Raw genomic sequence first — 15,153 nt, 5'->3', positions numbered from 1 at the left:
GCATCACAGGACAGAGTATACAGCTCAGCATCACAGGACAGAGTATACAGCTCAGCATCACAGGACAGAGTATACAGCTCAGCGTCACGGGACAGAGTATACAGCCCCAGCATCACAGGACAGAGTATACAGCTCAGCATCACAGGACATAGTATACAGCCCCAGAATCATAAGACAGAGTATAAAGCTAAGCATCACAGGACAGAGTATACAGCCCCAGCATCACAGGACAGAGTATACAGCCCCAGCATCACAGGACAGAGTATACAGCTCAGCATCACAGGACAGAGTATACAGCCCCAGAATCACAGGACAGAGTATACAGCTCAGCATCACAGGACAGAGTATACAGCCCCAGAATCACAGGACAGAGTATAAAGCTCAGCATCACAGGACAGAGTATACAGCTCAGCATCACAGGACAGAGTATACAGCTCAGCATCACAGGACAGAGTATACAGCTCAGTATCACAGGACAGAGTATACAGCTCAGCATCACAGGACATGGTATACAGCTCAGCATCACAGGACATGGTATACAGCTCAGCATCACAGGACATGGTATACAGCTCAGCATCACAGGACAGAGTATACAGCTCAGCATCACAGGACAGAGTATACAGCTCAGCATCACAGGACAGAGTATACAGCTCAGCATCACAGGACAGAGTATACAGCCCCAGCATCACAGGACAGAGTATACAGCTCAGCATCACAGGACAGAGTATACAGCTCAGCATCACAGGACAGAGTATACAGCTCAGCATCACAGGACAGAGTATACAGCTCAGCATCACAGGACAGAATATACAGCCCTAGCATCACAGGACAGAGTATATAGCTCAGCTTCACAGGACAGGGTATACAGCTCAGCATCACAGGACAGAGTATACAGCCCCAGCATCACAGGACAGAGTATACAGCTCAGCATCACAGGACAGAGTATACAGCTCAGCATCACAGGACAGAGTATACAGCTCAGCATCACAGGACAGAATATACAGCCCCAGCATCACAGGACAGAGTATATAGCTCAGCTTCACAGGAAAGGGTATACAGCTCAGCATCACAGGACAGAGTATACAGCCCCAGCATCACAGGACAGAGTATACAGCTCAGCTTCACAGGACAGGGTATACAGCTCAGCATCACAGGACAGAGTATACAGCTCAGCATCACAGGACAGAGTATACAGCCCCAGAATCACAGGACAGAGTATACAGCCCCAGAATCACAGGACAGATATACAGCCCCAGCATCACAGGACAGAGTATACAGCTCAGCATCACAGGACAGAGTATACAGCTCAGCATCACAGGACAGAGTATACAGCTCAGCATCACGGGACAGAGTATACAGCCGCAGCATCACAGGACAGAGTATACAGCTCAGCATCACAGGACATAGTATACAGCCCCAGAATCATAAGACAGAGTATAAAGCTAAGCATCACAGGACAGAGTATACAGCCCCAGCATCACAGGACAGAGTATACAGCCCCAGCATCACAGGACAGAGTATACAGCCCCAGCATCACAGGAAAGAGTATACAGCCCCAGAATCACAGGACAGAGTATACAGCTCAGCATCACAGGACAGAGTATACAGCCCCAGAATCACAGGACAGAGTATAAAGCTCAGCATCACAGGACAGAGTATACAGCTCAGCATCACAGGACAGAGTATACAGCTCAGCATCACAGGACAGAGTATACAGCTCAGCATCACAGGACAGAGTATACAACTCAGCATCACAGCACAGAGTATACAGCTCAGCATCACAGGACATAGTATACAGCTCAGCATCACAGGACATGGTATACAGCTCAGCATCACAGGACAGAGTATACAGCTCAGCATCACAGGACAGAGTATACAGCCCCAGCATCACAGGACAGAGTATACAGCCCCAGCATCACAGGACAGAGTATACAGCCCCAGCATCACAGGACAGAGTATATAGCTCAGCTTCACAGGACAGAGTATACAGCTCAGCATCACAGGACAGAGTATACAGCTCAGCACAGATCATGGTATATGATGTACAGAGCCCTGTGTAGAATGTACAGCCTGGTATATATTTTTTTGTGACTGCCTGGGGGGGGGGGGGGGCCTATGGATGGGCTGCCACTGGTTCTCACGCACGCCAACCCGCATGGTGTCACAGCCCAATGCAGTTCAGTCCCATACGTTTTTGGGCTTCTTTTCCGCGCTTCTCGCGCATAGGGCAAATTAATGGACTACACTGCACGCCACACGCAGAAGCGCCCGCGTTTTGGTCGCACCTGTAGGTGTGGACCAAGCCTTATTGCCCAATCACATTTGCGGACTGTATTAATGCATCAACGTTAACCACTTCAATGCCAGGCATTTTTACCCCCTTCCTGCCCAGGCCAATTTTCAGCTTTCAGCGCTGTTGCATTTTTTGTTGTGTTTGTTGTCTGGAGTTGCACTTAAATAGACGGCGAAATCCAGCTGTGGTGTCTGTGGTTAGCCGGGGATCTACAAAGCGTTGTCAGCCCATGTATTCAATTATCTCACACTTGTGTACGGCGCTTGTTTGCGGGTGATGTCATCGCCTTGGAGGGTAAAGTTCATCAGACATCATCTTTTTTTTTTTTTTTTAAGCACTGATGAAACTATTGAGCTGCAGCTTTGATAAATTAGGATCTGCTACTGTGAAAATAATTTCCTCCTTGTAACAGGTTGATTGAGTCAAGTGGTCCTGCGTGACTCACTTTTCCAGAGAGGAATAATGTTTGCTGGCGCTGTAGCGTGAAACTACACTTAATGATCTTCAGACGTTACGTGCTGCTTGGATTTCATCGCCTAAACAGAAGGTGTTCACATGTCATCGCTTCCATCGCAAATTGGAAAAATTAGGACTCTTTAATTTAGAGTGGGTGGAGCCGTGCAAATAATTCCTTTAACCCCATTGGCCAACCGAGCCCCCAGAACCTTCATATAGAGCAGTGGCGGCTGGTGCTCAAAATTTTTTGGGGGGCACAAACGAACTAAAAGAAAAAAAAACATCAATTGCAGCCACTGTGCCCATCAAACGCAGCCACTGTGCCCATCAGTTGCCGCCACTGTGCCCATCAATTGCCGCCACTGTGCCCAAAAATTGCAGCCCCTGTGCCCATCAAATGCAGCTACCGTGCCCATCAATTGTCACCACTGTGCCATTAAACGCAGCCACTGTGTCCATCTAGCGCAGCCACTGTGCCCATCAAATGCAGCCAATGTGCCCATCAAACACAGCCACTGAGCTCATCAAACGCAGCCACTGTGCCCATCAAACGCAGCCGCTGTGCCCATCAATTGCTGCCACTTTTTCTATCAAACGCAGCCAGTGTGCCCATCAAACGCAGTCACCGTGCCATCAAACGCAGCCACTGTCTATTCCCGCTACTGTACCCATCAATTGCTGTTTCCATCAAACGCAGCTACTGTGCCCATCAATTGTCACCCCTGTGCTATCAAGCGCAGCCACTGTGCCCATCAAGCGCAGTCACTGTGCCATCAAACGCAGCCACTGTCGATTCCCGCTTCTGTGCCCATCAATTGCTGCCACTGTGCTCCATCAATTGCTGCCACTGTGCTCCATCAATTGCTGCCAGTGTGCTCCATCAATTGCTGCCAGTGTGCACTGCGCAGCCACTGTGCCCATTAAATTCAGCCACTGTGCCCATCAAACGCAGTCACTGTGCCATCAAACGCAGCCACTGTTGATTCCCGCTTCTGTGCCCATCAATTGCTGCCACTGTGCTCCATCAATTGCTGCCACTGTGCTCGATCAATTGCTGCCAGTGTGCTCCATCAATTGCTGCCAGTGTGCCCATCAATTGCTGCCACTGTGCTCCATCAATTGCTGCCAGTGTGCCCATCAATTGCTGCCACTGTGCTCCATCAATTGCTGCCAGTGTGCCCATCAATTGCTGCCACTGTGCCCATCAATTGCCGCCACTGGGCCCCATAAACTGCTGCCAGTGTGCCCATCAATTGTCGCTACTGTGCCCCATCAATTGCCGCTACTGTGCCCCATAATTACTGCTGCTGTGCCCCATTAAATGCTGCCAGTGTGCATCGCCCAGGACTTACCTGCCTCGCAGTGGGTCACGGTGGCGTCCTCCACATCCACGCTCCTCAATTTCTTCTCCCGTCCTTTCTATCAGGCGCCAAATCACAGCGCCTGTTGTTTCAGCCAGTCAGGTGACAGGTAACAGACCCGAGCACCTCATTAATCAGCAGTCTCAGAAGACTCCTGACAAATAAAACTTTTCAACACGGAGGAACCCTTGAAATAACCTTTCTGTCTCAGGGAACCCCAGCTAAATATAGGTATATCTACTACAACTCATGATACATCAGTGGGATGGTCAGTGGAAGAGTCTAGTGCTCCTTACATCTGTGGTCTTGGGGAAGAATTTACCCCTTACAGACAGCTAAAAAGATCATTGGTGTCACTGGGAACTTATCAGAGAGGCAAAAATTGGTCATTGCTCAAGGAAGCCCTAGAAACCATTGGAGGAACCCTGGTTGAGAAACCCTGGTATAGACAATGTACATCGGGGTAAACAGTAAGCTGTGGAAGTGATATTCCTATAGAGCAGTTGTGTCCAAACTGTGGCCTGTGGACCAGATGCGATCCTTTGCCTGCCATATCCAGCCCTTGAGGCACTATTCCACCCACTGACACCAATGATGGGGCACTATTCCTCCCACTGATACCAATGATGGGACACTATTCCACCCACTGATACCAGTGATAGGACACTATTCCACCCACTGATACCAATGATGGGACACTATTCCTCACACTTATACCAATGATGGGACACTATTTCTCCCACTTATACCAATGATGGGACACTATTTCTCCCACTTATACCAATGATGGGACACTATTTCTCCCACTTATACCAATGATGGGACACTATTTCTCCCACTGACACCAATGATGGGACACTATTTCTCCCCTAAATACCAATGATGGGACACTATTCCTCCCACTAACACCAATGATAGAGCACTATTCCTCCCACTAACACCAATGATAGACCACTATTCCTCCCACTGATACCAATGATGGGACACTATTCCTCCTACTGATACCAATAATAGACCACTACTCCTCCCACTGATACCAATGATGGAACACTCATACCAATGATAAACCACTATTCCTCCCACTGATACCAATGATGGGACACTCATACCAATAATAAACCACTACTCCTCCCACTGATACCAATAATAGACCACTATTCTTCCACTGACACCAATGATGGAGCACTATTCCTTCCACAGATACCAATAATTGACCACTATTCCTCCCACTGATACCAATGATAGACCACTATTCCTCCCACTGATACCAATGATGGGACACTATTTCTCCTACTGATACCAATAATAGACCACTACTCCTCCCACTGATACCAATTGGAGTTGGAAAGGTGACCCCTTACATGGGTGGTCAGTGGAGAAGGATCCACTTACATTGGTGGTTCATGGGAGAGGGCCATTCTTATGTTAGTGGGCAGTGGGAAAGGGGCCCTTTACTTGACTGGTCAGTAAGAGAGAGGGGCCCCCTAACCGTAGTGGGTGAGGAACCCCCTTACATGGGCAGTCAGTGGGAGAAGGGGGCCTTTAGATGGGTTACCAGTGGCAGAAGGGCCCCCTTTCATGGATGGTCAATGAGAGAAGGTTTCCCTTACATTCTTATCAGTGGGAGAAGGGCCACTTTCCATGGGTGGTCATGAAAGAAGTACCCCCTTACCCTATTGGCCAGGGCTAAAGGGCTGCTTACATGCGTGGTCAGTGGGAGAAGGCCCCACCTGCACGGTGGTCAGTAGGAGAAAAGCCCCCATACATTGGCAGCCAGTGGGATAAATGTCCCCTTATATTGGTGGTCAGTGGAAAATTGCCCCTTTAGACTGGTGGTAGAGCATAGAATGCCTAGTTAGATTAGTAGTCAGATAGGTAGATTCAAGTACATCTGCCTAAACTTGCGGCGGCGTAGCTTAGCGTGTTTAGGCTACGCCGCCGTAAGTTAGCTAGGCAAGTACATGATTCTCAATGTACTTGCCTGCTAAGTAACGGCGGTGTAGCCTAAAGCGGGCGGGCGTAAGGGCGCCGAATTCAAATGTGTGGAAGGGGGGCGTGTTTAATATTAATAAGGCTTGACCTTACGTTTTTGACGGCTTTACGTTACTGCGCATGCGCCGGGCGCCTACATTTCCCAGTGTGCATTGCGGCTAAGTACGCCGCACGGGCCTATTGATTTCGACGTGGATGTAAACGACGTAAAACGCTATTCGCGGACGACTTACGCAAACAACGTAAAAAATTCGAATCTCGCGGCGGGAACGGCGGCCATACTTTAACATTGCTATTCCACCTAATAGATGGAATAACTTTAGGCCTGATAATGGCTTACGGAAACGGCGTAAATCTACTGCGGCGGCCAGGCGTACGTTCGTGAATCGGCGTATCTACTAATTTACATATTCAACGCCGACCGCAATGGAAGCGCTACCTAGCGGCCATCCGAAATATTGCAATCTAAGATAGGACGGCGCAAGCCGTCCTATCTTAGATATGTTTAAGCGTATCTCTGTTTGAGCATACGCTTAAACATAGGTCGGCGTAGATTCTGAGTTAGGTCGGCTTATCTACTGATAAGCCGGCCTAACTCTTTCTGAATCTACCTAAGAGTGCCCCTTACATTGGGGGATATTTGGAAGAAGGCTCTTCCATTGGTGGTGAGTAGTAAAGTGCCCCCAAACATTGGTGGTCATTGGGGTACATGGTTGGCCAGTGGCAACAGGACCCCCTATTTTATTACAAGGGTCAGTGGGAGAGGGACCTCCTTACATTGGTGGTCAGCAGGAGAAATGTGCCCTTATATTGATCAGTTGAAACTGCCCCATTACATTGGTGGTGGTAAAAAGAGTGCCCAGTTAGATTGGTGGTGAGAATGCCCCTTACACTGGGGGGCAAGTGGGAAAAAGGTTGTTACAGTGGTGGTCACTGGTCAGTGATAAAGTGCCCCTCAGTTTTACCCCTGTATCTTGATGGTCAATGAGAAAAATGTATTAATTTATTTATTTGTTATGTGTACAGGTCTACCCGTCATCTTATCCAAAGAGGTAGAGTCGGTCCTCGTGGGCGCTGCCATTCTTGGAGCATGTGCTTCCAGTGATTTCTCTTCTATACAGGTATGTCTTTCTTCAATTCAATGGGCTGCCCAATGCACATATTTTGTGACAAAGAAGTGCTTATACTGTGGAACCTCGGTTTTTACGAGTAACGCCGTCAACAAGCGTTTTGAAAGACGAGCAACTTTAAAAAAAAAAAATTCTGACTCGGTTTGCGAGTGTTGTCTCGCAAAACGAGCAGAATTCAAGCTAGTGGGGCCTGCAGTACCGCATTTGGCCGGAGGTGCGGGGGGGGTGCCTGAGCCGAGCAGAGCTAATCGGAGATGTTCGGAATGCATTAAACGCATGTGCCTTAGCAAGGTGTGTTATGGTGCGGCGCCTTTAGGAATGTAGGGAGTAAGGGAGGGTTATAGACAGGAGCCAATGAACATACCAGCATGTATTTTGAGTGTGGGAGGAAACCGGAGTACCCGATGGAAACCCCCACGCAGGCACAAGGAGAATATGCAAACTGCAAGCAGATAATGTCGTCGTGGTTGCGTAGGCATGCGCACAGGGTGTGACGGGTGTGCCTGGGCACACCCTAATCACCTTGTTAAGTGCAGCTTTGTGTTTAATAGACATGTGCACTGCCGGAAAAAAATTTTTTTTTTTTTTCTTTCTTTTTGCTTTTTTCGAAAATTCAGAATTCGGAAATTTGAAAATCCCATTGAATTAATGGGCACTGATGAGGCTGCATCGATGGGCGCTGGTAGGGCTGTATTTTATGGGCGCTGATGAGGCTGCATTGATGGGCGCTGATGAGGCTGCATTGATGGGCGCTGATGAGGCTGCATTGATGGATGCAGGGGAGGCTGCATTAATGGGCGCTGGTGAGGCTGCATTCATGGGCGCTGGTGAGGCTGCATTCATGGGCGCTGGCGAGGCTGCATTCATGGGCGCTGGCGAGGCTGCATTCATGGGCGCTGGCGAGACTGCATTCATAGGTGCTGCTGGTGAGGCTAAATTTGATGGGCGCTTCATTAAAAAGGTGGGGTATACATGGGCAGGGCAAAAATGGGTGGAGTCAGGGGTGGGGCCAAGGCGGGTGGCAAAATGAGGTTTCGCCTAGGGTGTCAAAAATGCATGGCTCACGTCCACTTCCACCTACGCCGGCTTACGCCTTAGAAACCCAGCGCAGTTTTGGGAGCACTGGCTTAGTGAATTCCGTGCTTGCCTCTCTGCGCTGCGTCGGCATAGCGTATATTATTTGCGCTACGGCGGCGTAATGTGCGCCCGCTCTCTGTGAATCCAGGCCATTGTATGGAAACGCATTGACCTTTCTCCCAGCTAGAGCCGCGTCCATGCCTCCTTAGAAATAGATTCTCCTGGAAATCGGCTTTATTAAATGATTCCACAGGTCGCGTTAAACCGATTGGCGCAGAGGGTATTTTATGTGTGACAGGTCCTCTTTATGGGGGGGGATCATCCTTTAAACTGTTAATAAAAATAAGATGTTCTGTTCTGGTTTTTCCTCTTGGGATAACGCCATACTTTTTCCTTAGATCGTTTGTAACCGATCGCCTCCGACTGTTGAGTCAACGTTAACGCGCTCCTGTTTTTTTTTTTTTGTTTGACCGCAGTATATTTACGGAGGAAGATTGTGAATTAGACCCGGAGACTCTTTCCATTCTGGAGCCGCTCGGCGGCCTCTGTAAAGTCGTTTCGCAGCTGTTCGGCCTGGAGGTGACTCAGAGGGAAGTTTTCTGCGAATTCGGCTCGGGTTCGCTGTAATTGGACGCTGTAAAAACACACAAGAAGGGAACGGCGGAGTGTATTGTGTTTTTGGGCAAGAGAGAAAAATGAGGGCACGGCGCAGCGATTGTGGGCCCCCAGCTGTGGGGGGGGGGGGGGGGGTCACATCATAGGATTGCAGGAGATACCTTGCTAAGGTCTCTGTGTGGTTTGCCACTCCCTCCCCCAGCTTCACCTTCTTTTGGAGTTATAAAATATCAGAAATAGTGAATTAATAAAATACTAATAATAACATAAAGTTCATGTAGATTATGTATAGGGATGCCACTAAAATTACATCCTATGGGCGGGGACTTCCTCCGTCCCCACGCTGAAGAAGTCCCCGCCCATAGGACGTAACGCGTACAGGGGGAAGGAGGCTACGAGCTACGTTTCATATACAGTGAAACCGCGGATTGCGAGTAACGCAATACAAGCATTTTTTTTTTTAAATTCTGACTCTGTTTGCGAGTGTTGTCTCGCAAAAGGAACAGAATTCGAGCCACAGCGGTGTGCAATACCGCGTTTGGCCAGAGGTGCGGGGGAGCCGGAGCCGTTCGGAAATACTCAAGCCTTTCCCGAGGGTTCCCGAGTTCAGCTGAGCTGTCCCAAGTATTTCCGAGGATCTCTGGCACCCCCCTACCTCTGGCCTCATGCGGCATTGCATGCCATAGAAGTAAATGCGGAACAAATTATTTCCGTTTCCGACTACGGCTATTGCCGAAACGCGTCAGTTTTTGTTATATTGTCACTCTGATGTACCAATAAACGGCACTTCAAGGATTACACTTCACTTTACTGGATCTCTATTGGGGAGCCGAACACCTGGAGCCTCAGGGCCTTTCGGGGGGAACTCCCTGAGGGCTCACTCGTGCCGAACCACTGTCCAATATCTTTATATCACAGAATTAGTTGGCCGAACCCAGAGAAAGATCCCGCCAAAAACCAAGGAAACAGGAAAAGGCATTGACTCCTGTCCTCTCAGCCGTGACGGCACCTATCCGCCCATTTCAACAATATGCATTTTTTTTTCCATAATTTTATTGTTTTCTGGATAATTTGTGCTAAAAAAGGGCTTATATTGGAAGAATGCTGTATGTGCGGTTCATCTGATAATAATAGTTTGTACTCTTAACCACTTAAGCCCCCGGACCATTATGCAGGTAAAGGATCAGGCCCCTTTTTGCGATTCTGCACTGCGTCGCTTTAACTGAAAATTGTGCGGTCGTGCGACGTGGCTCCCAAACAAAATTGGCGTCCTTTTTCCCCACAAATAGAGCTTTCTTTTGGTGGTATTTGATCACCTCTGCGGTTTTTATTTTTTTGCGCTATAAACAAAAATAGAGCGACAATTAAAAAAAAAATCAATATTTTTTACTTTTTGCTATAATAAATATCCCCAAAAATATATAAAAAATATAATTTTTTTCCTCAGTTTAGGCCGATACGTATTCTTCTACCTATTTTGGTAAAAAAATCGCAATAAGCGTTTATCGATTGGTTTGCGCAAAATTTATAGTGTTTACAAAATAGGGGATAGTTTTATGGCATTTTTATTAATTTTTTTTTTTTTTACTAGTAATGGCGGCGATCAGCGATTTTTTTCGTGACTGCGACATTATGGCGGACACATGGGACAATTTTCACACATTTATAAAAAAAAAATATATAAAAAAAAAGGGGGGGGGGGGTAGCCATCCGGGGCCCTGGGGACCTCTGTGCCCTTTAATACAAAGATAAAAGAAAAAAAATGTATAAAAAAATGTAAAGACATTTTTTTATACATTTTTTTTCTTTCTTTTTTTTGTCTTTGTATTAAAGGCCCCAGAGGTCAACTCCCCTTTTTTTTTATATATATATATATTTTTTTTTATTTACTGTTTTTGTTTTTATTAAAGGGCCCAGAAGTCCCCAGGGCCCCGGATGGCAACCCCCCTTTTTTTTATATATTTTTTTTATATATTTTTTTATTTATTGTTTTTGTTTTTATTAAAGGGCCTAGAGGTCCCCATGGCCCTGGATGGCAACCCCCCCCCCCCTTTTTATTTATTTATATATATATATATATATATATATATATATATATATATATATATATATATATATATATATATATATAAAAATCATTTTTTTCTTTCTTTTTTTTCCGTTTTTCTTTGTATTAAAGGGCCCAGAGGTCCCAAGGGCCCCCGGAAGCCCCACCCCCCCTTTTTTTTATAATTTTTTTTTTAAATATATATTTTTTATTTCTTTTTTTTTTTGTAAGGGGCCCAGAGGTCCCCAGGGCAACCCCTCCCCCTTTTTTCTGTTTCGTCAGCACCTAAAGCCCCCCGACCTCAATTTGCGGCGGCAGCACCCCCCCCCCTTCTCAATTTCCTAAACTAGCGACGGCACCCCCTCGCTTCTCAATTTGCGGCGGCCTCCATGCTTCTCAATTTGAGGCGGCAGCACACACCCCCCCCCCCCTCCGGTTCTCTGCTCCAGGGGGCCCATGCCTGAAGCTGTGTAAGGGGCCCCATAATTCCTGATGGCGGCCCTGCATATAACATGCTTTAAAAGGAGCGGGATCCATTTATTTTACTTTTTTTTGGGGGGTTAACAAGCGATTTAACGTAATAGTTATTGTTAAGCATGGATGAACAGTTGGAGCAATTTACAGTTTAACATTTTAAACAATTTTAGGTTCCTTGTCAAAAACCCATTTTAACGGAATGATTTAGGTCAGGGGTCTCCAAACTTTCTAAAGAAAGGGCCAATTTACTGTCCTTCAGACTTCAGGAGGGCCGGACTGTGCCCAGTGGGAGTAAAGAATGTCCAATCTTTTTTATTAGGGGTAGAAATAGTTGGTATCATTGTAAGAAATAGTGCCCCATCGTTGGTGTCAGTGGAAGGAACAGTGCCCCACTGTTGGTAACAGCAGGCCCGTCGCTACAAGGCAGGCAAACTAAGCAATTGCTTGGGGCCCGTCGCTACAAGGCAGGCAAACCAAGCAATTGCTTGGGGCCCTGAGCGCTCTATAGAGAACCTGCAGCACTGCTGCCTCGAGTGGTCACTTCCCCTTCTCTGTAACGTGGCCGAGCTCCTCTTCCTTCCTCCTGTCAGTCCGGACTCCGGCCGGGTACCGTGCGGTACAGGAGATTCAGTTTCCTGTTCCTGGCCGGACTGACAGGAAGTAAGCACTCAGTGTACACTTCCTGTCAGTCTGGCCGGGAACAGGAAATTTAATCTCCTGCCGTGCAGTACAGACCCGGTATGGAGGGGGGGCCCCGGGCAGTCACAAAAAGAACATAGGGAGGAGGGGGGCCCGTGGGAGTGAAAAGAACATGGGGGGGGGGGCTTTGCATGCGTGTGTGCGGGGGGGGGGGGATTGGGGGGCCTCCATGTCCATTTTGCTTGGGGCCCCCAAATTCCTTCAAACGGCCCTGGGTAACAGTGGCAGGAATAATGCCTCGAGGGCCGGATAAAGGCAAGCAAAGGGCCACATCCGGCCCCAGGGCCGCAGTTTGGAGACCACTGATTTAGAGTATGATAAAGTATAATAAAATACGATATAAAATAGGAATAAAATAAAAAGAAAAATATAAAAATAAAAGGGAAGGAAAAGTAATGACTGAAGAAACTGTTGCACCTATGTGCAGAGGATGTGCTTTTTGATGAAATTATAATAAAACTGTTTTTAAAAGAAAGAAAAAATACAATCGGCAAAGATCAGATCATGGAGTCATATCTGACAGAGCAGATTTTAAAGCAAAACACCAAACGGGGGGAGGGGAGGGCAACCACTGCGGCGTTTGCCATCATGAGCGAGTACGCATGATTGTAAGCAGATTGTTTTCATTCTGGTTGGACGCCAGTCTAATGTCTGTGGTGACGGGAAGACCGTTTCTTGCCCTTTGTAACAATCAGACGTTGCCATCTGCTGGTCGCTACTGAGCACTGCAGCTCAGGACACACCTGCCCCCCATTAGTGGACTTTAAAGCTAATCCAGATCCTCGAGCCTACACCTGTTCAGCTGGTTCTATGTGTTTTCTCATTGCCCTGGATAGAGGTCTTTGTGTTTTCGGCTCTTCATATCTTGGATTATTCCTCTATGGGGCAGATCCACAAAAGAATTACGCCGGCGTATCTATTGATACGCCGCGTAATTTTAAAGTTCCCGCGTCGTATCTTTGTATCTACAAAACAAGATACGACGGCATCTGGGATCGCTCCGACAGGCGTACGTCTTAGTACGCCGTCGGATCTTAGGTGCATTTTTTCGGCGGCCGCTAGGTGGCCTTTCCGTCGAATTCCGCGTCGAGTATGCAAATTAGCTAGATACGGCGATCCACGAACGTACGTCCGGCCGGCGCATTTTTTTAAGTCGTTTGCGTTCGGCTTTTTCCGGCGTATAGTTACCCCTGCTATTATGAGGCGTACTCAATGTTAAGTATGGCCGTCATTCCCGCGTCAAATTTTGAATTTTGTACGTCGTTTGCGTAAGTCGTTCGCGAATAGGGATTTGCGTAGAATGACGTCACTGTCGTAAGCATTGGCTTGTTCCAGTTTAATTTCGAGCATGCGCACTGGGATACCCCCACGGACGGCGCATGCGCCGTTCAAAAAAAACGTTGTTTACGTCGGGTCACGACGTATTTACATAAAACACGCCCCCATCACATCCATTTGAATTGCGTGCCCTTACGCCGCCAAAGATACACTACGCCGCCGTCGTGGAATGTGGAGGTAGGTCGGAGGTAAGTCGCAGGTTACAGAACATAATTGGATGTCGGTGTCCAGGGTCAGTTTTATGATTTTTCCTTTTTTTTTATTTATTTCCACCGATGAAGCGGAAACAGGCGCGCGGTCAGGCGTCTCGCGGGTCGGCTGAATCAGCGCACGGCTCAGGTGATTTTATGTGTCATCTGGGGCAGATATTACACAAGTTAGAAATTAATAACTTTATTACGAGGGAGTCGGGACCGTTTCCTTGCTCAGGTCGTGTTTTTCTTTCCAAAAACGCATAAAGTGCAGCGTGTCGGTCTGAAACGTGAAGTGTGACAGCATTGTGTGCAGGAAAATCATATTCACTTCGTAACAGCGCCCTCAGCAGGAGAAAACCAGAACTGCCTTGTATAAGATAGATGGATATGAATAGATAGATGAATAGATACATGAATATATAGATGGATATGAATAGATTGATTGATAGATGGATGGATGGATGGATATGAATAGATGGATAGATAGATATATGAATATATAAATGGATATGAATAGATGGATAGATAAATATGAATAGATGGATAGATAAATATGAATAGATAGATACGATCAGATGGGTAGGTAGATAGATAGATATGAATATATATGGAAAGATAGATAGATGGATATGAATAGATAGATGGATAGATATAGATTGATAGACATGAATAGATAGATAGATAGATAGATAGATAGATAGATAGATAGATAGATAGATAGATAGATAGATAGATAGATATGAATGGATTGATAGATATGAATAGATAGATATGAATAGATAGATGGATAGATATATTTGAATAGATAGATATGAACAGATAATATATAAGATAGATAGATAGATAGATAGATAGATAGATAGATAGATATGACTAGATAATAGATAGATAGATAGATAGATAAGAATAGATAGATAGACTTTTGACTTTGGTGCTTGGGGTGATGGTTTGTCCCAGGATGGTGGGTGGCGTCCATGTCGTCCTAGAGTTTGTCTTTCGGTTTGCGTGAAGCAGAAGAAGTTCTCTTTTGGATCCATTAAGTTTAAGGTGGCTCTCCGTCATCCAATTGTCTATCAATGTGAGGCATTGTTCTAGTCCTTGTTCCAGTCCGTGATATTGGTCTTTTTTGTTACTGATGCGAAAGTAGAGTTGAGTGTCGTCAGCGTATGAGTGGTAGAGCAGGTCCTGTTTACTGATGATTTTGAGGAGTGGGCGGAGGTATATGTTGAAGAGTACGGGCGACAGGGGTGATCCTTGAGGGACTCCGCATGCAATGGTCCATGCTTCCGAAGTGAAGGCTCCTAGTTTCACTGTCTGTGATCGATTCTCCAGGAACGATGTGAACCAGGGTAGATCCGCGTCTGCTACTCCGGCTACTTCTGTGAGGCGAGTTAGCAACATTTTGTGCTGTACTGTGTCAAAAGTAGCACTGAGGTCCAGCAGTACCAGTAGACGCGATTCTCCGTCGTCTGCT

The 15,153-nt window shown here is 46.8% G+C and overlaps 1 protein-coding gene across 6 annotated transcripts in view; it reads left to right on the top strand.

The window, feature by feature from the left end:
• FGGY (FGGY carbohydrate kinase domain containing) overlaps positions 1 to 15,153 on the top strand; it is a 251,413-nt gene that overhangs the window by 209,703 nt on the left and 26,557 nt on the right. For all 6 annotated transcript variants that reach the window (XM_040360822.1, XM_040360823.1, XM_040360825.1 and 3 more), the window contains one exon: positions 7,129 to 7,223. In XM_040360822.1, the coding sequence (XP_040216756.1) occupies positions 7,129 to 7,223 (95 nt within the window). The remainder of the gene's footprint in view (positions 1 to 7,128; positions 7,224 to 15,153) is intronic.

Source organism: Rana temporaria, chromosome 7 (genome assembly GCF_905171775.1).
Source record: "Rana temporaria chromosome 7, aRanTem1.1, whole genome shotgun sequence".
In the NCBI taxonomy this organism is placed as follows: Eukaryota; Metazoa; Chordata; class Amphibia; order Anura; family Ranidae; genus Rana; species Rana temporaria.
The sequence above is the reverse complement of the archived record's forward strand: the minus strand, read 5'-3'. Positions and strand labels throughout refer to the sequence as shown.